The sequence below is a fragment of the Gossypium raimondii genome, chromosome 8 (genome assembly GCF_025698545.1).
Source record: "Gossypium raimondii isolate GPD5lz chromosome 8, ASM2569854v1, whole genome shotgun sequence".
NCBI classification, from domain to species: Eukaryota; Viridiplantae; Streptophyta; class Magnoliopsida; order Malvales; family Malvaceae; genus Gossypium; species Gossypium raimondii.
In genome coordinates, this window is record NC_068572.1 from 3,523,955 (window position 1) to 3,549,843 (window position 25,889).

The 25,889-nt window shown below is 31.7% G+C and overlaps 2 protein-coding genes across 2 annotated transcripts; both read right to left on the reverse strand.

Annotated features, from left to right (window-relative positions):
• Positions 1 to 387: 387 nt before the first annotated feature.
• LOC105790340 (kinesin-like protein KIN-UB) lies at positions 388 to 7,131 on the reverse strand. The gene is made up of 19 exons (XM_012617897.2): positions 6,848 to 7,131; positions 6,631 to 6,731; positions 6,362 to 6,484; positions 5,992 to 6,177; positions 5,546 to 5,767; positions 5,263 to 5,416; positions 4,868 to 5,017; positions 4,590 to 4,678; positions 4,086 to 4,289; positions 3,818 to 3,940; positions 3,307 to 3,441; positions 3,076 to 3,207; positions 2,795 to 2,918; positions 2,620 to 2,712; positions 2,305 to 2,430; positions 2,032 to 2,157; positions 1,372 to 1,515; positions 1,032 to 1,160; positions 388 to 923 (listed from the first exon to the last, which is right to left on the reverse strand). Exons 1-19 carry the CDS (start codon positions 7,029 to 7,031, stop codon positions 763 to 765), a joined length of 2,706 nt encoding a protein of 901 aa, XP_012473351.1. The 5' UTR covers positions 7,032 to 7,131; the 3' UTR covers positions 388 to 762.
• Positions 7,132 to 21,026: 13,895 nt separating this feature from the next.
• On the reverse strand, positions 21,027 to 24,745 carry LOC105790341 (uncharacterized). The gene is made up of 7 exons (XM_012617898.2): positions 24,356 to 24,745; positions 23,794 to 24,248; positions 23,563 to 23,677; positions 22,766 to 23,434; positions 22,110 to 22,187; positions 21,603 to 21,719; positions 21,027 to 21,458 (listed from the first exon to the last, which is right to left on the reverse strand). Exons 1-7 carry the CDS (start codon positions 24,677 to 24,679, stop codon positions 21,162 to 21,164), a joined length of 2,055 nt encoding a protein of 684 aa, XP_012473352.1. The 5' UTR covers positions 24,680 to 24,745; the 3' UTR covers positions 21,027 to 21,161.
• Between the last annotated feature and the right edge of the window lie 1,144 nt (positions 24,746 to 25,889).

Genomic DNA, 25,889 nt, shown 5'->3' on the forward strand with positions numbered 1-25,889 from the left:
CCAATTAAGAGTAGGGATATTTAAACGATTAACCGAACAGAACTAGTATTAACCAAATTAATCAAATTTTTCATCCTTTAACCATTAACCAAACCGAAATATTTCGATTAATTGATTGGTTAACGAAATTTATACATATATTTTCTGTTAAAACAAGTATAAAACATACAAAAAAAACTAATAATTTTTATTTGACCGAATTAGTAATAACCTAATACATATAATATATAATATTACTTATTAAGTTTAGTTAATTCGATTAATTACCCGATTTCGAACTGAATTAACCGTTAACCGAAATTTCAAAAAAACTTTAACCAACCTCTGATTGAATTAGATCGATTCGGTCGGTTAATTCAGTTTTAACCAAAGTTTAAACAACCCTGATTAAGAGAACTCATCAATTTTTATATCATAACAATTTATTTATTTTCCCTGAATATTTAAAGAATACATAATGAGTTAGTCCCCCCCAGTTAGCTAATAGAAGTTTGTTTCTTTAAAAAAAAGAAAAAGGGGAAAATACTGACTCACTCAACTGAATTGCCTACAAAATTTTTATCCCTCCCCACTTTTTTAACTAACACTAACATACACTAAGCTGAATGAAGAACCTAGTAAACATGATCATAATAATATCATAAGCCAACCCACTCTTAAAGAATCTCCCACCTTAGCCTCTATACAATGCCAACATTTTGTTGTTTTTCCTATAGCTACATCCACACACTCGGTTTCGAAAACCCAACACTTCGTCTCAAATCATACTTCTATCCTTAGTCGTCTCATTTCAGCTCGAAATATGGGACTTAAATTCAGAGTTCGTCGAGCAAGACTTCTTATGTCTTCTCGAGAACAATCCCGCGATATCCGAACTAGCTCCCAAAGGGCACCTCCACTTATCATGTCCTTTGCGTTTACTTCTGAAATTTCGAAATAAACGTTCCTTCATGTAATTTATCTTTTAAGGTTTAAGAAGGTTTAGAGTTTAAGGTTTGCGCTTTTATTAATAGAGAAGAAATCTGACTTACCATGTTGGGCTAAATGACATAGTGCAAGCTCAATGTGTCTCCTAATAGGTGAGGAATCATTGTTAGCGTTCTGCACAATCCATGGAAGCGCACCATCATCAATAAGAACCGATCTCCCACTTTTTATGCCTGGAGTCATTATAAGATCATGCAAAAGAAAGACAATAGAACTTGAGTTGAGGCCATTTCATTGAAGATGAGGCCAAGCTAAATGAGTGAATAAAGATTTGAAAAGAATACATAGCTTAAATCGGGTTGATCTTCGGTCCACTCTAAAAGATAATTAAAAACTTCACCGGTAAACAATCAGATAATGTCAAGTTAGAGATCAAAGACTTACCATTAGTTGACGCACGGGATTCACATTTGGCAAAGTTGGCAATTCCACGTGCAACTTGGGAAAGAACATCAGGTTGTCCACATCTCGCCATTCCCAGCAAGGCCCTAATTCCACCTTCGGACCTCAGCTTTGTTTGCAACTTATCTGGAAGAAGCATGAGCATGTTAGAGAAGCAGAAAGAGCAGACCCAGATATACTGCTCGGAAAGAATCTATGTTATTCGGACTTGAGTGTGCATATACGTTATATTTTTCCGAGTTTCTCTTTGGAAAGTATGATGAGGGGATATATCCCAATAACGGAATCAGGATATGCATTAGAAAAGGGTGTCATACTTTAAAAAAAGAAGAAAAAGAAAAAAAATCGAAAGCAACATAAAAATGAAAAACCCTGATTTAATCAAGAAATTCTTCATGCAGTAGCTTTAAGCACATAATTTACATAGTGCTTGAGATCGATCATGTAATATAATGGTGCCAAAACCCAAAAGTATCTCCTTATAGATGCATTCGTTTTACACATTAGTTGACACTCATCTGATTTTTCTCATTTCAAGGATTCATTCCTTTAATCACCAAAGGAAAGGTTATAAAATCCCGAAGATTTAAGGACACAAAACTTATTAGTTAAAGAGGTGATACAAAAGGAAATGCAGTATACCATTCCCACACAGGTTAGCTATAGCTCCAGCAACCATGCGTAGAGTCTGAGGGTCCTCGGCACGAGATGCAGTCACAGACAATAAATTGATTCCCCCTTGAATCATTATGAGTTCTTGATTGGTTTCTGCATTGCATAAAAGGAAACAATATTAAACTCATGTAATCGGAACTCGGAACTATTCAGTAGCCAAACTCTTGAGCAATAACAGTAACATCGATTAAAAACAAAGAAAGGTTTACACAGAATGAGATGATATTGAAGAACAATTACCATTCATAGCAAGATTGGCAATTGCACCAGCTACGACTCTGCGAATATTTTCATCCTCATAGCTTCTGAGAAGCACCAGCAAGGAAGTAAGACCACCAGCTTCAACAATCCTTTCCTGATTCGCTTCTGTTCAGTACATGGGACATGCGCTTTGTTACTCGGAAAACCAAGTTAAACAGTCTTATAGACATAACACAATTTTATTTAAGCATTTACAAGAGATAAAGCTTATCATGTGAGAAATAGAGGTTTACTTGTGGATAATCATCCAAGGCACATCAAGTAATAGCATAAGAAATCAAAGCTTTTACTCACCTTCAGCAGCTAGGTTGGCGACCACTTTCACAGCATGAATGCTTACATTGGCATCCTCTGACTCGAGCAAAGCTAAGATCTTTTGCAATCCAACTGGTAAATTGATAGGACAGTAAGTAATGCATGCACAGAAATTTGTTTAACTGATATTATGACAATACACCTTTTTTATCACCTTGTTCAAATAGTGCAGCAACTGGTGTCTTATGTCCATTTAAAGAGTCCCTAACTTGAGACATGGGAGAATCTAAACCGCCATAAGCATTTGCAGATCCATTTCTTCCAAGACACCTTCTCATCTACGTAGTAAAATAAAAAGGAAACCAGCATAAATGTGTACTTGCTTTTTATTAATTCACATGCATGTGTTTGATTTAAGCATGCCGTTACATGAAGAGAATTCAACTTGTTAGAACAATGGCCTTAAAAGCATGATAACATCCAAGATCCAAATACCTGGTCGGCTTCAAAAGTCAGTTGTAACATTTGACTTCTTAGTATAATCATTTCTTCTTCAAGCTTCTTTTTTTGACGAACCTCATCTGCCAGAGCTTTTTGGAGCTTCAAGATTTCAGAACCACCACCTTCCTAGTTCACCAAAAAATCCTCATATATCATTATCCAGAATCCAACAGAAGTTTAGAGAACTTGATACAAAAGTATTCATGATTCACTAAACAAGCATACCCCTGAATCTGGGCACTGCCCTAGCTGACTCTTAAGTTTGTTGACCTCCTCTTGAGCTTCCTTTCTCATGTGAATTTCTTTCTCTAGTAGCTTTTTGACCTCAGCAACATCCTCAACAATAGAAGAACCAGGCCCCTGAAAATTATGATGAAGAAATATATTATCATAATACATGCACAAGATGGCCAAAAATCCGATGTACAAATAGGGATGCCAATCTCCCCCAAACTCAACCTACCCTGACAGAGACAGGTTTGGGGATTTAAATTTGAGGACAGAAAAGAAACGAATTTCCCATCAGGGATAAGGATGGGGAATACAGTCCCCACCCTGATACGAATATATTTAATAAAGATGTATTGGTAAAGTTGGAAAATAATGCACTATTCCCCGATTACATCATTGAAAATAAATTGCATGCCTGTCATCAAAAAAGGGGCCCGACTGGCGAGCAATGGATTCACATGATAATATTACATGACACACTAGATACAGTTGTTGATGCCAGTACCTCTCCGTTACATTTATCCTGCATGAAGCCATCACACCCATGCTTTTGTTGATTTTCTATCATCTTTTCCTCCAGCTTCTTAACGGACTCCATATATTCCATCTGGCACTTTAGTCGCTCCTTCTGTTAAAGGAAGGCACTAGGAGTTCATTACCAACATATCACACTCTCAAGCACGGAATTTGTTTAAAAGATAACCGAAAATAGAAAACCATGAGGCATTGGCAAGAATCACCCATTGGGGAGAATGATGAATAACTGGACTAACCTCTAAAGCACCTGCAAAATTTCTCTCAACCTCCGAAACACGGTTTAGTGCTTCTAAGTTTATTCTTTCAACTTCATCATCAAATACTTTCTGTTGCCGTTCATTTTCTGCAATGAGCTTGTCCAGCTGTATTTCAAGCTTTCTGGACAAACTTTTATAATCGAACTCTTCTTTTATTCTCAACATATTTTCCACCTTCATAGCCTGAAAGAAATGTAGTAATGCGGTGTCAAGTAAAAACATCCTACTTCTACACAATTAGAGACAACAGTACATACAAAATATGAAGAAATGAACAGATGAAAGGAATCTGAATGTCATGAAATGAAATGAAATTGAACTACTTGAAAAAAAGAGATCAAATTTAAAGACAGTGGATATTAACCAAAGTGCAATTACTTAATAACAGGTAAGTTGCATAATAACAGATGATATATATAAGTATATATATATATGAACCCATGAAAGATGACAGTCTGAGCACTTTTTTCTATAAAAACTCACCCTTTGGCCAAACAGTATTGTACTTGTAGTCTCTCCTCGATGTCGTGGGGAGGGACCAATGGTAACTATTAATGAGGTTCTTGCAGTGCCTACAAATCATAAATCTACCTCATGATAACTCAGAAAACCAATCAACTTGCTAGAAATAAAATTCCAAAAGAAATACAAGAAAGTACATAAAATTTTAGATCATAAACATGTTCTCCTAAAAGCACATGGTTCAGGTACAATGAAGCCAAAGCACACGTTGACTTACATGAGTATAAAAGATAACTCACCTCCAAATGAATCTCTAAGCAGCCTCGTAAGTTTTGAATCACGAACTGGCACGTGAGCACTATTCTCTGCTAAAGCATTAATGCATTTTCCCAAAGCACTCAGAGAAAGGTTAATAGACTTGGCTTCCTCCAACATGTGTCCCTCACTTCCTGCCAAAAGTATAGTGAATCAAACTCACTTTAAACCCAAGAACTTGAACTTATAAGAGTACCTCCAGCACTTGGGGAAGCCTACAAATATATATAGGTGGGAACAGGAAGAAAAATTCTATCTGGCAAAAACATAAATTAACTACAGGCCAAATACAATGCTCAAGCAGGTGGGGGAAAAACTCTAAAATACAATATGCAATTGACTTGCCACTGGAGGGAAATAAAAGGACCATGATCTGCACCTGACTTGTGAACGCGCTCTGAGCCTGCCAAATCTACCAAAACCAGCTTGCTTTTTCGCACAAGAGGCTTTGGAGGTTTGGCAAAGTGAGAAGACTTGTCTGTTTCACTTGGAATAACATCTTCTGCTCCCAAAACCGATCTCTTAACATGTACCTGCACTAACATGGTTGAACACACAATATTTCACCAAAGGATAAAACAACAGCATAACTAAAGGCAGGACAACAAAAGCTTGAAGCATAGAGACTGGGAAGGGGAAGAACGAAAGAGAAGATTAATCACCATCAAAATAGCATGACTGCGCGATGATTCAGTGTTTAGCTTTGTATTTGCAGCAATTCGGTGAGCCTCTCCTGTCCTCAACAACTCCATAAAGTCCCGCTCGTCCCTGACTTCTACATGAGTTGCCCCTGGTAATGAAACATCTCCAGTTTTGGGATCTTCCACAATGGAAATATTATCATTTGCTGGATCAAGGAGATCCTGAATACTCTCCATATAAAGCTTCAAGGGCACATTGAAAGTAAACTAGTAAAATTCTTAATGAGAACATACAAGCCCACAGGAATTGAAACAGAAAGTTTAATAAAATATCAGAGAAAAGTTATAACTCTAATAAGCAATTAATACAAAATAACATGATCATATAGACATTATGGCATCAAAGAATTTTTTTCAATTAATTGAACAATTGAGATTAATAGAATTAAAATCATGCGATTGGCAACCTGCAAATATGAAACAGAAACAGAATCTGTTTCTAGAGAAACATTTGCTAAAATCTCCTCCATTGAGCGGACCATTATTCCACGAGCAGATGTATCTTCCTCACCCAACCGTCCAAGAGTAAAAGTTTTCCCGGTTCCAGTCTGGCCATAAGCCATTACAGTTCCATTATAACCATCCAAAACACTCTGCAAAAGCCAAACCAACATCAATACACAGTCTCATTCATTAAGCCATATCCATATAAGTGTTTACAGCTTGCTGGGGCTAACTAGAAAGATCTCCGAACAACAAAATGAGCATTTGACTGCATGATTTAATGGCATAATTATAATAGAACATTTTAAAAAGTAAAAACAAAACAAAACAGACCTCTACAACAGGCTTTGCAACAACTTCATAGACACGCTTCTGAGAAGCGAATTCCGTAAGCACCTCATCAAACTCGTATGTTTCTGAATCCCAATTGTTCTTCCTAAGTTTAAGTCTCTTGAGCTACAGTAGCGCAAGAATATATAATTACAAAAATAATTAACGACAAAAACTATAGAATAAAACATTATTGAAGCAAATAAAATAAATTATATCCACATAATGAATCACGGTTACTAAAATGAGATTTTAGAGTTTTTTTCACTTACCTCAGGCTGTAGTTCAACACAATCTGCAAAATCTGCATCCGCCACAGATTCTTCCGCGTTACGCGGCCTTAATCTAACAGCTACTCGAACTCTTCCAGGCACTGTAGATAAAAAATCAAGCACAAAAACATAATAATTAGTAAGTAACATCAAAAATACGTTCGCGATCACATTCACGAAAACAATCAAAGAAAGCAAAATGAAAAGAAAAAAAAACCTCCGTCACTTCCTCCAGCGGAGTTGGAGCGGCGAAGAGGTGCAGATCCTGGTGAGTGATTCGACGAAGGAGGAATTCTTGATTTGAATGAAAATGATTTGACATTCGATGAATTTGAAGCGGCGAGTGGCCTCATTGCTCCCTTGTGCGAACCCGTACCATTCCTGTAAACATTAGACGCCATCACTTTCTTTCCTATTATAATTATTATTATAATTTTGAACTTGTTGCGTTTTTGTTTGTTTGCTTGTTTGGTGTTGGGGAAAATTTTAAGCGGAGAGAGAGAACATTTTAAGTGAAATTTCAAAGCAGAAAAGAAAAGAAAAAAGAGTGATGATGGAGGAAGAGAAAGGGACCCACTGTGTTGGGAAATAGTTGGGTAAAAGACAGAGATGGTCTCAGTTTTCATGGGACCCGCCTCTCATCTTTTTAATTTTTATATTTAAAACTAAAATTTACCAAAACTTTCTCCTTTTATTTTTTATTTATTCTCATGGTTGCTTTTATTTTTATTTATTCTCATTGTTGTTGAAATTTAAGGTGGGTTTGGATGGGCGATTGGATGCGGTGCGGTGCGTTTAACTTACTTTTTGTCTCACGTTATAGTATCTAATCTCACCGCCACCGCTATTTTTATACTAACCGCAGGTAAACGCACCGCCCATCCAAACTCACCCTTAGAGGTGTGTATGGGCCGAGCCGGACTCAACTAAAAATTTAGGTCCTTTTGTTAGGCTTGGGTCTGACCCGGCTTAAAAATAGGTTTAAATTTTTGCTCAAGCCTGACCCGAATAAAAATATTAAAATCCAGGCCCGACCCGGCCCGCCTATATTAATTTTTATATTATTTTAAATATATATAATATATCAAAAATATTAAAAGCATCAAAATAAATATTTTCCAACAAACTGAAAATAAATTTTAAAAAATATGTATACTTAAATAACACTAAGATAGATGCAACTTAACAAGGAAATGCCTCTAAAGTAATAATAAAATTAACAAGTGTCTTTAAAATAACAACAAAATTAACAAATGTCTTTAAAATAATAACAAAATTAACAATAAAATATGTTTTATATAATATCCAAACAATAACAACAAAATAGTAGTAACATAATAGTAAAATGATATCAAAATATGGAGAAAACAATAAGAAAATAATATTTAAAAAAACATATTTTTTTGTCCTTTAGTGAATTCGGGCCGAGCCCAAGCTAGAAATGACTTACCCAATGCCCGACTCATTTTTTAAACGGGCCTTATTTTTTATCCAAGCTCATTTTTCGGGTCTATATTTTTTTCCCAAATCCTCCCACATTTCGAAAAGGCCTTCGGCCCGAGCCAGGTCTATTGGAATTTAATTTAGAAATGGCAAAACTATTGTATAGATCCCTATTCTATAATGTGAAGTGCATTTTAGTCCTTATAGCAAAATGAGCAAATTAATTAATTTTCTGTAACTATCGAAGAAAATAATTAAATTTGGGGTTTATATAATTTTTGGTCTCTAAACTTGTTAGATCCATGTTAGCATTTGAATTTGACAATTAAATCCATTTGAGTCTCTGAACTTAGATTCCGTCAAGATTTGATAATGTGATGCTATGAGATTATGTCATGTTATCAAGCTTTTATATTTTTTAAATTTAGAGATCAAAGTGAGCTTAGCTTTCAGGTTCAAATGCCAAAAGACTAAAAAGAGCACCATAATAAAATGGACTTGATTTATCAAATTCAAAGATTAAAAATTATATTGCACTCAATTAAATGATATGACATTTATTTAAAATATAAAATATCATGTTTACTACCTTACTGTAGTTTAAGTTAGACCAGAGTATTTTGTTGTGAATAAAATATGAAATCAAGTCAAATGAAATGCAATAGTTTAGATAAAAGTTGTAATACGTTAAATGAACATGTCATGTCACTTAAAATATCATATTATAAAACCCATAATGGTCGTTTTTCTTTTCAGAATAAAAACGACCATTATGCTCACCTTATTTTAAAATTATAGGATCAAAATGCACTCTACACTAAAATACAGGGATCTATATAAAAATTTTACCTTTAGAAACCGAAACATTATTTTATAGCCAACTAGATTGAGCCCCTGGTCGTGCTTACCTGTCTTTGAATTGAGCAATCCCAAAAATTCATGATCGGAATTAATTTGACAGCCAAAACTTATCGTAAAAAATATAAAAATATTTAGAAAATTTTTGTAATTAATTTTATATTCTTATTATTAAAAGATATTAAATTAGCCAGCCAAACAATATCTAGAAATCATATTATTGTTGCCTCGATTGCTAAAAAGATGGAAACATAAAACTGGGGAATTTATAATTTTAAGTCACTTAATTTAACTAATTTTTATATAAATCATGTATTTAATTTTATTAAATTATATCAATAAATTTGATCGTTTATGTTAATTTTGAAATTAATAAACATGCATGCAGCATACTTACAAAGCTCAATATAAAATATTAATATTAATTTTGTTTAAAAATACGTGAAATACAACTTTTAGATTGGTATTATTTGATGAAATTAGCACAAATTACTAAAATTTAGGAAATATGGTCCGAGATTTATTACTTTAAAAAGTAAATTAGTAAATTATTAAAAATAAAAAATTATTTAAAAAATTAAAAGCTACACCTAAAGTTATTAAATTATTAATAAATTTATTTTTGATCACTTAATTTAAAAAAGTTATAAAACGGTAATTAAATTATTTGAAAGTTTTCATTTAAGTCGTTGAATTACTGAAAGTTTTTATTTGAGTCACTGGGTTGTAAAGTTTTTTTTTTTTCAATCTGAATAGTAAGCTCCAAGCGGTGATTTAACGATTGATATATACGGTGGTTCTGTACCCATTAATGAGTAAAAGAACATAACTTAGATCCAAATTGTTAGTTGTCGGGGATTAAAGAAAAAAGTTATTTAGATTTTGGTTCATGGAATTCGTGACATTTTAATTTATTTTATGAAAAAAATTAATTGTAAAAGAGAGCTTTCAATTAGTGTAGATATTGCAATCAGTAAAGTCCATACAATAACGATTTCAACGACCTGATGATTTAAATGAAAATTTTCAAATAAATTTGTGACCATTTTATAATTTTTAAAGTTAATTAACCAAAATATAAATTTATTAATAGTTTAATGACCTAGGTGTAATTAGTGTTATTTTTTAAAATAAAAGTTAATGTTATATTCCAAAAATAAGAAAATAGAAGGTAATGTTACCACTTACCACCGACTTTGATTGTAGTACGTATAAAGGATGAGGAAAGGTACCAATACTTTTTCCTTTTATCTCTTTTTAAGAAAGAAATGACTTTAGTGGGAAGACCTTTTGTTATTCATTTTTTAAAATTTAAATATGTTAGAAGTAATTGTAGCTTTTCATATTTTAATATTTAATCTTTATACTTAATTTTGACAAATTGAATCTCAGTTTTGTTATTTAAAATTTTTTAGCTAATTTTGTAAAAAAAATTTAAATATAGAACAAATTTTTTAGGCTAAATTAGGTAATTATGCCATTTTTTTTTAAATTAGGGAAATAGAGATTTTAGAGAATGTGTGAAAGCACGCGCTTTCCTGCCAACTATGCAGAAAGTGTGCCCAGCTGGACGCACTTTTATACACTCTCTCTTAGGGTTAAGATTTTTTACCTCAGAAACTCATCCTATGGAAGTCAGATTTTGGGGTGACGATGCTTAATATGGTCACGAGTCGAAGTCTAAATAGAGGTCTCAATCAACAGTTGTGATGCGGTCTCTAGTTCGAGTATAATTGGGGGCCAGTTGACCATCATTGTGCAGTCATGAGTTTAAGCTTTTTGGATACCCACAAATGATGCCTTATATATACCATACATAATATTGAAGTCATAATCATAGGAAAAAACGGAAGGCTTTCCGGTGTAAGCAACATAATTTTTTTCTCTATTTCTAGGCAATCAATATCTTTAACATTTTATTCTTATTCGAAAACTAACATCGAGGTGGACACAAAAGGGCTCTCAGGCGAAGAGCAGATGTTTCAACAGAAGTAGAGGTCAAACTCAAGTCGGCGTTACAGTGATTGTAGTTATTAATAGGTTGTTTAATAATGGAAATCGTTGTCGCCCTGAAAGGAACATCACCTATACTCCACCGAAAGAGTTGCTACCCGCCTGAGAATCCTCCTACGTCCACGGTGGTGCCGACCTTCGGATAAGAAGGAAGTTTAAAGATGTCAACTACGTGGAAATTAAGAAAAAATTACACCGATTATAACAGAAAGCCCCACAATTTTCCATATGGTTATGCCCTCAAACTTCTATATGGTATTTATAAGGCAACATTTTTTAGAATCTGAAAAGTTTGAGCTCGCGGCTACGTAATGACCATCAACTGGCTCCCCCGTTATACTCCGATCCATGATCGCATAACGGTCGTCGATTGAGACCTCTACGTAGACTTCCACCCCTGACCATACAAAGCTAAATAACCCCAGGACCCGACTTCCACAAGATAAGTTTCAAAGGTAATGGTACCATCTTGGCAGGATATATGAAATGTGTGCGTCTCAGAGCGATATCCTATCACTGATGACTCAAAAATACCTCAAACCAGAAATTATATTAGCGACAAAATTTTTTAACACTAAAGCAATGAAAAAAAATGAGAGAGAGAATTATTGTAAAGTGGACGGATAGAGGCTCAGAGATGATGTTTTTAGGATGATGGAGTATGAAGGGGGAGCCCATTTTTATAGGCACAAGAAAAGGGTGAAATTGTAAATGAAAAAATCTCGTGGTCGAAAATGCGTTGCAGGACTTGCGTTTTCATCGAAAATCTTTAAAATGTGCTTCAAATCTGCAAAAAAATTGTTAGGGTCAGGTACATGACTCTGGGAATCTCGGGTAAAATCTGAAAACACGTTTTGACGCATTAAATGCTTTCTAAAGCATGTGTCTGATTTCACTTAGTGATCTATGAAACGCGTTTTTGAGCACTGGTGAGGGTTTCATTACCATTATTTGACGAAAGCTTCCTCAGAAACGGATTTTAAAGTACACATCTTATGGGATTGAGAAGCTTCGTTATTTAATAATCATGCAAATAAGAATGGGGTACCTTTAAGAACTTCGCCAATGGGCAACTATATTGCATTTATTTAGATTCCTCAAAGTTCGAAGTTCAGACAATAAATATTGTTTAAAACTTTTGACTCGGTAGTAAGTTTTTATAAATAGGTAATACAATATGATTGTATTTTATGAGCTTCTAAGTATGTTAAAGGATCCGGTTTAGTCGTGGCACCCTTTACTCGGACTCGATGATCGGATTGGGTAAGGGTGTTACACTCGACAATGAGTTTGGTCTGGATAGCAAGTTAGATAGGCAAGCCTCGATTTTGGTAGTATCAAGGAAGCGAGACAATATATGTCACTATTGTAAGAAGTTAAGCCACATCAAGGCAGATTGTTACAAATTGTGAAATAAAATGGCTATTGAGAGCAACAAGGAAGATTAAGCTGGTGTTAATTTGGCTGATGACAAGGGTTATGATCTCTTGTTGGTACAAGTGAAAGCTCTAATCTTACGTCCGAGTGGATCCTCGATTTCATGTGTTATTTCCATATGTGTCCTAACAAGACTGATTTTCCACATACAGTTTACTTAAGGTGAAGTTGTGCGTATGGGGAATGGTTCACCTAATAAGGTAATAAGTATTGGTACTGTTCAGATCAGGATGCACGACGGGACAATCAAGACAATGTCAGACGTTAGGTATGTACCTAGTTTAAAGAGAAATATTATCTCATTGGAAAATTTGGACTCGAAAGGTTGTAGAATTAACATTGAGTCAAGCGACATTAAGGTATATCGTAGGGCTCTCATTTTAATGAAAGGAAAAAAAATTGACAGTCTTTATGTTCTGGAAGGATCAACAGTGATGGTGAAACAGGACGTTCCTCGTCTATTAAGGAGTCGAAGTCGACTCGTTTGAAGTGGAGGCAACTTGGTCATATGATGGAAAAAAGTATAACCATTTCGTATAAGAGAGGTTCTTTTTTGGGTGCATGTTTTGAAAATATAAGGCACTGCGTTCATGGAAATCAGACTCGAGTCAATTTTGATTTGGCAGTGCACAAGTCGAAAAAAAAAGTCTTCCAACTTCAAAGTTCAAGTACAACTTTGACTTAGTTAATCTCTTGTATAGTTCAAGATAGGCCCGTGACAGGCTTTGAAAAAAAAAGGCATTGTGGAAATACGAGTCAAGGTGGAGATTTGTGGAGTATGCCTCGCATTTCGGTCAAAATAAGGCACAAATAGAAAGTGATGTTGCGACAAGAAGCCATGTGAGGTCGTAAAGACATGACGACGAAAACAGGAGAGAAGTAGAAATGACGTGGTGACAACACGACTGGGGATGTGGTGACGTGTCATGTAATTTTCTCAGTTTTCTTCTCCTGGTTAAACTGTGAGTATTTATTTCAGTCGAACTTTGATTAGTGTAGATTATTTGACCTACGAATTTAACCTATAAATAGGTATTTTTTCAACCCTAGAAAGATTAACCCATAACACATTTAGGTATTAGCTTTTATAAACTTTTTGAGAATTTTGTGTTTATATTTTTTAGGGTTCTTATTTCGAGTTCAGGGTTTAGTTTTATCTTCATCTTTTGTACTATTTGTTTTTGTTGTTATAGTGAAATTATCTTTACCCGTGGTTTTTCCCTCTTTGATGGTTTTCCATCTAAAATATTTGTGTTCAATCTTTTCAATTTCTTCGTTATTTTACTTGTCCGTTGCTTAATCGGGTTTATCCCCAACAATAATGAAACAAAAGTTTATTTTTTTTAGAAAGTTAATTTTTGAAATAAATTACAAATAAATAATAAAATCTGCTAATGAGCTTCATAATCATTAAAATAAATATATATTAAGAACACGAACTAGCTAAATTAAAACAATTTAAAACAAATGAGGGTTAAATTAGAAAATTGACTAAAGTTAAGAGACCTGTTCTATAAAAGATCAAGAACCAAAATATTAAAACCATTCTCACGTGAATGGCTAACTTGGGCGGTAGGTTTGCATTTTTAATATATATTTTTTAATTTTCTTTTTAATAAAAATCCATCAAACCTCATCTCCATTGGGATTTTATTAAATATTTACATTGATATATTAATAATATTATTAAATAATAATTAAAAATGAAATTGAAATTGCACCAGGGTAGGAATTTATGATTAAATCAAAACTGAAATCAATAAATTACAGAAATTAAATTGAAAATGTAACATTTTTGAACGACTTCCCCTTCTCTCACTCTCCAGTTTTTACTTTCAAAGAGAAATACCTAAGTTGATCCTCCTAAAATAAATACCAATATATAATATAAATAATGCACAAATAAATAATATTTAAGTTAAATTAAAGGGATAAATTAAACTTTTTTAATTTCTATTTATCTAATTTTTAAATTCATGTTTAAACATTAACTTAAAAATTAATTATAGATAATATATAATTATTAAAATAAACACAGATCTAAATATATAATTATAGGAATATTTATATTAAAAGATAAAGATATTTTAAAATTAAATATTTTGAAAGGATAATTTAGTTAGAAAATATATTTTTTAAATTATAAAAATTAAATGGATAATAAATTATTTAAATAAATATAAAAGGGAATGTGTCACTTATCGCAATATAGATTTATATACCTTGTTATATTATATATATAATTATATTAATTTATATATTTTAAATCATAATTTATATCTCAAGGCAAAATTAAGCGATTTAATATATACAGATTAATTTTAAAGTAAATAATTAATCTTATAGATCACAATTAGGTTGTTATAGTTTAAAAGGAATATTAGTGAGACTCGAATTTAACAAATAAATAAAGTATGACCAAAATTAAATTACTATTTTTTAAAAAATTATCTATTTTCTTTAGAATTAAATGAATAAAGACAAAAAAATTATTTTTATAATAAATGAAACTAGTTTGTTCCTAATTCTATAGTATAGGGACTTGCTAGACAATTTAACCACACATAAACATAGGTCAGTATTTGGCACACTGATAATGTAATTTTTTATTCCACAAGCAATCTTAAAATATAGACATGTGTTTTTTTATAAATATTTTACTATATCCCTATAGAACACTTGTTAACTCCGAATCAACTTATGGAGTCTACAACCTTTAATGATCTATTCAACCAAAAATAAATAAATAAAAAGGCAAAAATAGTTTGAAATTAATTATGAATAATATATATAATATAAGCATCTAAAATTCCAAATTTATAATATTTAAATTGCAAAATATTGAATGTAATAATATGGAATACTCAACTTTTCACTATTTATCAATATAATATTCCAATCCTTCAACAAACTTGAAGCTTACATTCATAGTTTTGGACACCTTACCTTTTCATATTAATAGGAAGGTCTAATTATACCTTTAGTACATGTACTCTTTTAACATTTAAAATTTAGTTCTTTTACTTTTGTTTCTAAGAATTTAGTCATTTTACTTGTTTCATTTGAAATATAAAGTCCAATTGACAATTATGTTAATAGTATTTTGTTAAATTTTAATACGTGGCATTTCAATATTCAAATGTCTGATTTAATAATTAAAGTTCAAATAATAGCACATATTAAGGCTTAACGGAAGTTAGTTAACAACGTTACTAATTGAACTTTATTTTTAAATCTATCAAGTAGAGGAACTGAATTTCTAAAATTAAAAGTAGAGGGGATAAGTTTCAAAAATTCGAAGAGTATAGGGGCTATGGACATAATTAGATTGAGAAGCTTAAAATATCCTCCAAGTCCCTATACTCTTCACACATTTGGAACTTAGTTTTGTACTTTTTATTTAAAGGAATTTGGTCATTCCATTTTTCGAATTTTAAAAATACAAATCCAATTGCTAGCACTATTAAAATTATTTTATAAATTCAAGTATTACAACGTTATTTTTTTAGTTACATGGATACCGAGCGAGTGACTTTCTTATTTCAAAATGTTCCGTAAGTAAATTTAACAAAAGAATTTTACTAGTGTTTATAATCTGGATTTGAATTTTGAAATTTTGAAAAATAAAGAAATTAAACTTTTGGAAATTAAAGTAAATGGACTAAATTGCAGATGTATAAAATACAAAGGATTTGAAACATATTTTAACCAAATGAGAGGAAAAGAGAGACGAATTTGTAAAATGAAATAAGCAATAAGATAATAGTGTGTTGTCAATTGACCTAACAAACAAGTGACCACTTTAAGGAAACTCATAAAGTAAATATTTTTGAAGTTGAAAGATGGAGAATGCATGCTTGTAATTTACTAATGATGGAGCTATCACCACCTTAAAAACACATATAATAAAAAAATTATATGGAAAAATAAATTATTTAATTATTAATTATTGATAAAAATTATTAAATGTAAAAATAAGAAAATTGTTTTGTATTTTTAAAATTTAAGCAAATTACCTATTTAACTCTATTAATAATTTATGAGATGATCATAAAAACCGATTATTATATTAATTTTTTAGTTTAATTTACGATTTAATCATTTATACTTATTTATGAAATATAAATACACTATTTAATTGGAGGAATACTTTAAATACCAAAATGAATAAAAATAATAATAAATTCAAATCATAATGTATATTTTTTACTTTTTCACCCATGCTCGAGGAAGACAAATGACCTAAATTTTTATTTTATATTAATATTCTTATATTATAATTAAATTCAAGTTAAAATGTTTTTATTGTTAAATAGTAATTCAAGTCGAGTAATGTCTACTTTATAAAAACCTTATAAAAACTATTGGTACGAGCTAAATCTATTAAATTTTGGATAAATAATTTGCTTAATGTCAGATTTAGTACTTGAGCTTTGATCAATCTTTTAATATGATGTTTGAACATTCAAATTTTTATTTTGATATTTGAACTTTAAATTTTTTCTCAATGTGGTACTGTCAGTAAGGGCGAAGCCATAAAATTTTTAGGGGTCAAAATTAAATTGTAATTTTTACGATAGTAAAAATGTAATTTCATCATTTTAATAACTTATATTTTTATAATTTTTAAAATATCAAATTAAAAATTTATCATTTTTAGGAGAATTAAAGTGTAATTTTACGTTTACTAATTTAAAATTTTAAAAAAATTATTTTAGGGGGCTCTTGCCAAACTCCTAGTTTTGCCCTTGACAGTTAGTCGATGAAGTGTCAATACACTGACCCACTTAAAAAGTGACACATGGTGGTCAATGTGAGATATTTTTCCTCTTTAATTCCACCAGGGACCTGATAATAAATATACCCTCTTCTTTCCTTTTCACTTCTTCCACTCTTTGAATGGTTTTGCTGCAGACATTGCAGAATGGTTTTGTTGAAAAAATGGAAGAAACCACCGTCCACAAAGCCCAAAAAACACTTAACCCACTAATTAAACCTCTTAACTCTCCCCGAAATTAATTCTCGAAAATCTCTCCACCTAACTTCTCGAATAACTCAAAACACTAAAATCGACTTTTCAACACCGACAAAAATCAGGTCATTACAAAAATGAACACCCAGTGCTCAAAGGCGGCATTGAGGGAGAGCTGGCAGGGACCCGGGCATCCTAAAATGAGAAATCGCACTTTTAACCCTTCAAATTTTATAAAATTATAAGTTAGTACATGGTAAAAGTACTCTTTAACCCCTTAAAATGATAAAATTTTAATTGCCCTTTAAAAAATTATAAAGATATAAATCAATGAAACAATAAAATTATATTTTAACTCTTATAAAAATATATAAGTTAATTTTAATCCTAAAAATTTCTAGTTTAGTCCTTGTCTAACATAGAGGTGGTTTTGATTTATTTGCTAAATAATTGTTTCAAATGATGAAGGTGATATATTTTGGGTTGGTGGTTGGTAGTGGAGGCCAAGATCTCACCATTTGCTTGCTTCTCAGTAGTTGTAAGTGAATAAATAAATAAATTTATTATTACAGCAAATGTATAAGAAATGTTCTTCAATTAGTGAAATTATTTAATTAATTTTTTGGTTAAAATATGCTTATAGTCCTCCTACTTTCAAAACTTAAGAATTTAGTTCATGCACTTATATTTCTAAGAATTTAATCTTTTTACTTTTTAAATTTCAAAATTTAGGGAAAAATGGTGTTGGAGTTTGATGTCTTGGCACTCTTGTGTGAATCATCTGCAATCTCCAGCACTAAATTTTGCATCAACACAAATATAGTTGAGTGTTTGAGGGTTTTGAGAAGATTTTGAGAGAATATCAAAGTTTAAGTACATTGAGGAAGAAAACGGTAAGGACCAAGGACGGATCTAAGACTTTACATTAAGGGGGCTAAACTTCTAAATCCGAACGACTTTTTTTAAACGTAAAAAAGTACAAATTCTTCTCGAATATTTTTTTTTCTTATCAAACAAATTAATTTAATGTTTTTTTAAAAAGCATGAACGTTTTAACTATAAAAAAAATCACATTATATAAAATTAAATATTTCTTTCCAATATGTAAAAAAGAATAACTAATACTATCATTTAGGAGCTTGAGATTGAGAAGACCTGATATCTCGTTCATGAGCTTGGAAGATCCAATATTTGATTTTTCTCCACTAATAATAGAAGGTTGAGGAACCAATTAATCGTTATTGCTTTCTGATACCCTTTTTTTGAAAAAATATTTGATCTTTTTGTTGACCATAATTTAATCGAAAAACCTGAAGACGATAATAATATATTAAATAATAACATATTAAGAAAAAAAAAGTCAAATAAATAAAGAACATAATTTATGCAAAAGTATTTACCAAGAGGTCTTGTGTAAGGAGCCGAGAGGAAGATAATTTGTATGACATCAAACTCCTTTCTTTTTCTATCAACAGTGTCGACACCTTACCAGAGGAAAATAATTCTTTAGCAAGACATACAAATCAAAATACAATAAAGTTCATATTGAGTCTCTAAGTTTAGTCTTTCGAGGCCTATCATATATTAATATTTGATTATTATTAAAGTCATATAATAAAAAATTGAAAAATACTTTGTTAATATAAAATATAATCTTATGGTTTAAGAAGCAAATTATATGAGATACAATTTGGCCAAGGGTGAATGTTATACAATGCGGACACCAAATTTAAAATACATGATAATTTATATATAAAATTCAAAATTTTAAAAATTTCAAGGAGGCAACCGCCCCGGCGCCGCCTGGATTCATCCCTAGTAAGGACGAACTATTTATAGATTTAATAGTGGGACCCTTATATTATAGGTGTCTTATTGTTGTTGGAGAGTTGGCTAGTTGAGTAATGACCGACCATATTCACGGATATAAATTAAGGATCCGTTTGTTTACATGTAAAAGGTTTTACGGAAAATGTTTTCTATATTTTCTTATGTTTGTTTTATAAAAAACAGCTTGGTCAATAGAAAATGACTTACAGGTCAACATAAAATAAGCTTTTTTTTTCTATAAAATGATTTATCCTTTTAAAAAGTGTAAGTTATTTTTTAGAAAAAAGCTCCTCTATATGTAATTTTATTTTTATATAAAATTTAACTTAAATCAAACTTAATATTATTATATTGATAATAAATTTTATTTTAAAAATATTAAAATATTAATATAAGACATTATATTTTTCAATATTACTAAACATACATATTTAATTATTTATATTTAGTCATATAATAAATAATTAATATAATTTATTAAAATTAATATTTCAATTTTATTTTAATAATAAATTATAAATAATATTTTTCACATATTATTGAAAATATTCAATATTAATATTTTAATAAAATATTTATTATAATTATAAATATATTAATAATAAATATTTTGTAGTATAAAGCTTAAAATATGTAATAAGTCTATGTACTCTTCAAAAATTTGCAATTTAGTTCTGTATTTTTATTTTCAAGAATTTAATCCTCTACTTTTAAGATTTGAAAATCAAGTCCAATTGTTGACATTGTTAAATTTTTGTCAATTTTGTTGATGTTACATTTTAAACAAAAAATACTTACTTGGTAGTCATGTAACTAAAAATGACGTTGTAATGAACTCGAATTTAACAAAATATTTTTAATATATACAAAAACATTGTAAAATATAAATTTATAGATATAAAATAAACTCAATTAAATAATGAAAAATAAGAAAATCTGAAATGTATGTTTAATTGAGAAAATATTTTACACAAATTTATCCAATTACCAAAGTATTAACTTTTCTAAGAAAGTAAATTATTTTCCAAAAAGTGTCTTTTTCAGGAAGGTTAATCTACATTCGATTTTCGTTGAGTAGGCTAATTCGTTGACAAAAAGTTCCTTGCAAATGAAGCGTTAAAATTGTCATTTAGGGGTTTCCAAGCATTTTTAGTGTTAAACCCAACAAAAAAATATGTTCATATATAATCATATTTAAATAACTATTAACGTGTTTTTTTGTCCAATACCAAGAGTGAATACAGAAACAGTATAACATATGTTCGACTGACATGTTATTTAATAGATTTTGAGATGTTCATATTGCATCATCTATATGCTTTTTGCTGCATTGTATTTGTTGTGTTTAAAAAGAAAAATCATATTAATACAGTTTTAAGTTTACTTTTAAGACACTTTTGATCATCAGACAGAAATGTTAATATAATAAATTTAATTCTTAACATTCACACATTGTGGTAATTTAATCCTAGTAATAAAATAAACTTCTTCGCTTGAATTTAATTATAAATATTAATATAATTTTGAGTAATAAAAAAAAAAATCAGCACCACGGCCTTACACGTTACACCTCTACATCAATTACTTTGTTCCCATTATTCGAGAGCTACTTAAAACTTTGTGTTATCACTTCAAAGTTTAGAGTTCAAATTCTGGTGTTAAACATTCCCTCGCCAGATTATAATAATTGTACACACACAAAAAAAAAAAAAAAAGAAAAGAAAAACCCAGCAGCTATGCTTGTCATTTTGTTTTCCTTGGAACATTGGATGAACTTACAACTCAGCAAAGGAGTAAATTAATCAATTTTTTATTTGGCAAAGGAAGCAGAGAAGAAAGAAGATTTAGTTCAGCAAAGTATATATATTATTAATTGTGAATAACTATGGAAAAAAAACATGAGGCATATATAACTAGAGTAATCCCACTATGCCTAGTTGATATATATATATATATATATATATATGCATATAACTGGTTATGTATCTTCAAGAATCTCTCTGTGAACATGCATGCAAGAGGTGCTGCAATACTTGTAATTATACCTGTGAAAGGGCACTTTTCCAGCCAATGATGTATTACAACACGAGCAGCTAATATCACCTGGACCTGATAATCCACTTTTCGATTGTAAACTAGTAGTTGATCCTACTGTCGTGCCACTGCCTTGAGCATCACAGCTGTGGGTGGCGGCAGCTGCTGCTTCAGCAATCCTCCTCTCAGCAGCGGCGGCTCTCTTTTCCCTCTCAAGAGCCTGTGCTCTCTTCAGTTCTTCCTGTTCAGTAACACAGCAGGAGGGGGAAATGTAAGAACAGTCTTAACATTGCTTAATTTGAGGGGATTTAAAGTGAAAAATAACAGAAGAAAGCCTAAATATTCAATGGAGAAGGCACTGTTAAAATCAATAATTTAATCCCACCTCTTTAGAGATTCGTGATATACCAACTGATTGGGATTGCCATCCCTTTGAAACCGAGGCTACAGTGGCCTGATTTTGTGAAACTGCTACGGTTTTCTGGGACTGGGCAGCCTCAGCCTGCATATCGGTATGGGGATTCAAACCAAGTGTGTCAACATTCCTAATAAGCATTAAGAAATTCATTGCGACGAAGCTTTACAACATAATTTCAAGAAAATACCAAATTCCATTCCCAAGGATGGACACGTAGTTACAGTACAGATACACAGACATGGACATTCTCTTGAACATAAAAGGCAATTTCAAAGTCATCTCTGATCTCCAATATCAAACAGGAAATTGAACTAAAAGGGCATATCTGATGAACACGTGTTTTATTATAGTTTTACTCAATGTTGGATCCAAGATAAGAGCAATTTTTCTTCTTTCGATCATATATTCTTTAAGTTTTCTGGGAGGGGTGTTGAGCATGAAATTTTGGGGCAGTAATTAATAGGGAATATTTACCTCAGCTTTCTTTTCCCTGGCTCTACGCAATTTCTTTAGTTCCTTTGCTCTCGCTTTCCTCTTAGACTCTTTCTCTGCCTGATACATCCACATACAGAGAAAGTCATCAGAACTCAGAAGTCAATATGGAATATAAAAACACTGCATAAATGACTTAATTTACCCAAGGACGGCAACAGCCAAAGTTATTAAACGATGAGATGTTCCACAATCGAGAGAAAAGAAATATTGAAAGAATAATAAATTCTATGGAGACTGATGAAATAATTCCCATTCTTTGATGGAGTGCATGTGCATTGGTGAATGAGAGAGAAAAGGGGTAGCATACCATGGTAATACTAAAGCAAAATCTGGCAGCATTAAACATATTAATCAAAGAAAATATGCTTCTATTGACTTTGAATAGTTCATGATTGATGTCATGATCGACAGCTATGCAAAGAATATCTCATGACTGATAGTTATGCAAAGATTTTTTACCTTTTATATGAAGAAAATATTGAACAATACTCAGCCTGCTTAATCCATAGCTACTTAGATAACCTTAACTATTTATAGTGCACTATAATGCATAATCAGAGGTTAAGCAAATCAACTGCCAATAAGATTCTTGGTGAATGCTCTGATATAAGATCAAGGAAGATAGATAAAAATACCTGCTTGGCTGCTTGAGATTCCTCCATTTCTTTAGTTAAGGCGCTAGGAACTTTAGCAGCATTCCAATCCCACTTCTCAAGGTTTGAAGCCATGAACCGTCTAAAAGTATTCCTGACTTCCTTCTCATTAGCCAGCATATATGGGGTTCGCCCTCTTTGGTCTTTAATACAGGGATCTAAACCCTGCTCCAGGAGTTCCAGAACTTTTTGAGCATCTCCGGATTGAGCTGCTTCATGCAAAGGTGTTGAAGTACAAACAACTTCGCTATCACTCTCGCTTGATATAGTATCAGATTTTACATTGATTGAAGGACTTTTAGAAGAATCCCTACAATTCAAGTCATTCCCTAGTTCCTCTTTGCAGGGATCTAGGTTGCCATTATCATTGGTGCTACTACTTAACAACATGTCTTCTTTGGTGCTAGGTGGAATTTCTTTCTCCTCCACTTCATAAGAAACTTGTGTGAGTTGGCTATATATACGCTTGACCTCCTTTAAGGTGGGCCTACGAACAGTTAATGGAACATTTCGAATGGCACAAAACTGGTGACTGAAACAAGATTTATCCCCATTGAAAAGCACGTTTCGATTGCTTGAAGGAGCATGAATGAAAACGCAAGATGATGCATCAAAATAAGACTTCCAAGAAGCAAGCAACTCTTGAATTTCCTAAACATTAACATCACAGGTATCAGTCAACATTTGTGGAGTTCAAAGCATTTTCACTAGAACACTGCTAGGTATCAGGATGGTAACATAACATAAAGGATCTAATGACAAAAACAAAAAGTCATTACCTTCTTCAACGCAAGTTCATTATGCCGCCGGAGTGCAGCTCCAGCAGAATGCGCAGCCTTCCCAGTTGCATCTTTGGATGACTGTTTCTTACCAGCCTTGGCCCTCACCACATATCTACAAGACAGCAAACAGGACTATCACCTTAATACCTATATTCCATGACGAAGTACAATGTTTGCTACATTCACTACTACTATCATTCGAACAATAACATATATATAAATGCAGACCTGTGAAACGTTTTGTGAGCCACCACGGTGTTACCATGAAACACGCATCCAGCAAAATGGCCACCACTTGAAAGCAGCACAATCCTGAAACTTGTACTATCTTTAGGCTCTTGAATCAAAGTTCTCAATCTCTCAATAACCTCATTTTCTCTCAAGCACAAAGGATTATCATTCCACGCATCTTTATCATTTTCATATAAAACACTTTCAGACTCATTTATAATCAAAGATTTCCAAACTGAAACTCTCTCTCCCGTTTGAAGAAGAATAAACAATTTCTGCCTAATATTTTCAATCAATCCCTTGGAAGCATCATTACAAGGATAAGCTCCCTTATCAGCTTCATCCTCAGATCCTGAAATACTCGAGACATCATAGTCTTTGAAAGAATCCATAGTCAACTCATCAAAATCTTCCTCCTTTACAATATCCTTACCAGCAATGCTTAATTTTACCTATAATCAAATAAAACGAAAAAATACCCATAGCTTCAATTCCTATGTAGATTTCAGAGGTAAGTAGAATTAAAGCAAATTCAAAAGGAACAGTTGAGAAAATTTACGTTGAAACGATGAATGTCGGATTTGAAGTGGGAGCGCTGGTCCTGAAGAGAGTCAAACTCAGCCTTGCAGGTGTTGCAAGTCCATCTAGGAAAAAAGACGCCGGTTTTGGTGCTCTTTTCTTCCCTGTCATCGGTGCTATGAGGGTTTTCTGAAGAATAGTTTTCGGAGATTGAGAGGGGCTCGAAGACTGAAGTTAAAGAAGGAGAAAGCAAACGACACGAATCGAAGAAGTTGACAGGGAGGTCGAATATCGAACGGTGCCAGTTTACTGGGGAAGTGGCGGCGGCGGCGGAGGAGGAGGATGGAAGATGTTCGCTTGCCATGGCTGTGGACTGGGTTGAGCCCTTTGGTTTTGGTTTGCTTTACTACTGCTAAACGAAACGATGCCTCGCAATCGAAATCCTTTAGATTAAAATATATGCATAATAACAAATTAAGTCCTTAATTTTTATATTTTTATCAATTTGGACTTTATTCTTTTTCTTAAGTAAAATTTGACGTTTTCCCTGGGATTGTAGTTCAATTGGTCAGAGCACCGCCCTGTCAAGGCGGAAGCTGCGGGTTCGAGCCCCGTCAGTCCATTTTTTAAAAAGAGTTGAATTTAACAATAACTTTTCACAAAAAAAAAAGAATTGTTTTTTTAACAAAATATTGACATGACAGCTCGTATAATAATTCACGTGTATTTTTATGAATTTTTATGTTTTTATATTTTTTAAAATTTAAATTTGTTTTACTTTTGAATTTAATTTTTAAAATTTTAAATTATTTATTAATGTGATATATAAGACAAATAGTGTCATGTTAGCACGAAGTATACATAGATGTCATGTAGGTTGGCACGCTAACATTGTTAAAAAGTTTTAATGTTTTAGTCTGTATTTTTATTAAAAAAAAAGTAATTTGACTCTTTTGAAAAAGTTAATGGTCAAATTTAAAAAAAAAACCAAATTGACGAGAATTTGATCATGTTAAAAGTTGTTAAATAGTCCTTATTGACTTGATTTTTTTTTTTACTTTTTAATCCAATAAAATGTTGCTCCAAATCTTCCAATATATACATTAAAAAGTCGATGTTTTCCGATCAAAGATATGCCAACATATATAACAAATTACAGAAAACAATCCATATACATATATAGGGCTGTAAATGAATCGAGTTTGAACGAACAAACCTCTGTTTATGTTTGTTTATTTATTTTTAAGTTTGTTCGTGTTCAGTTTGTGTTCGTTAAAAATTTCAAATTTTTGTTCATGTTCGTTTGTTTAATGTTCACGAACATGTTCATTTAACTTAATCGAACATGTTCACGGACATTAAACAAGCATGTTCATGTACATATAATTAAACATGTTCACGAACAATGTTAATAAATAATAAAAAAACTAACAATAAATAAATAAATACATACACACATATATTGGTTAGATAAAAAATAGTCAAATATAAATATTAATAATTATATTATAAATGAAAAAATACAAACTAAGATAATTTTATTAATATATACTAATGGAATTTTTATAAGAAAA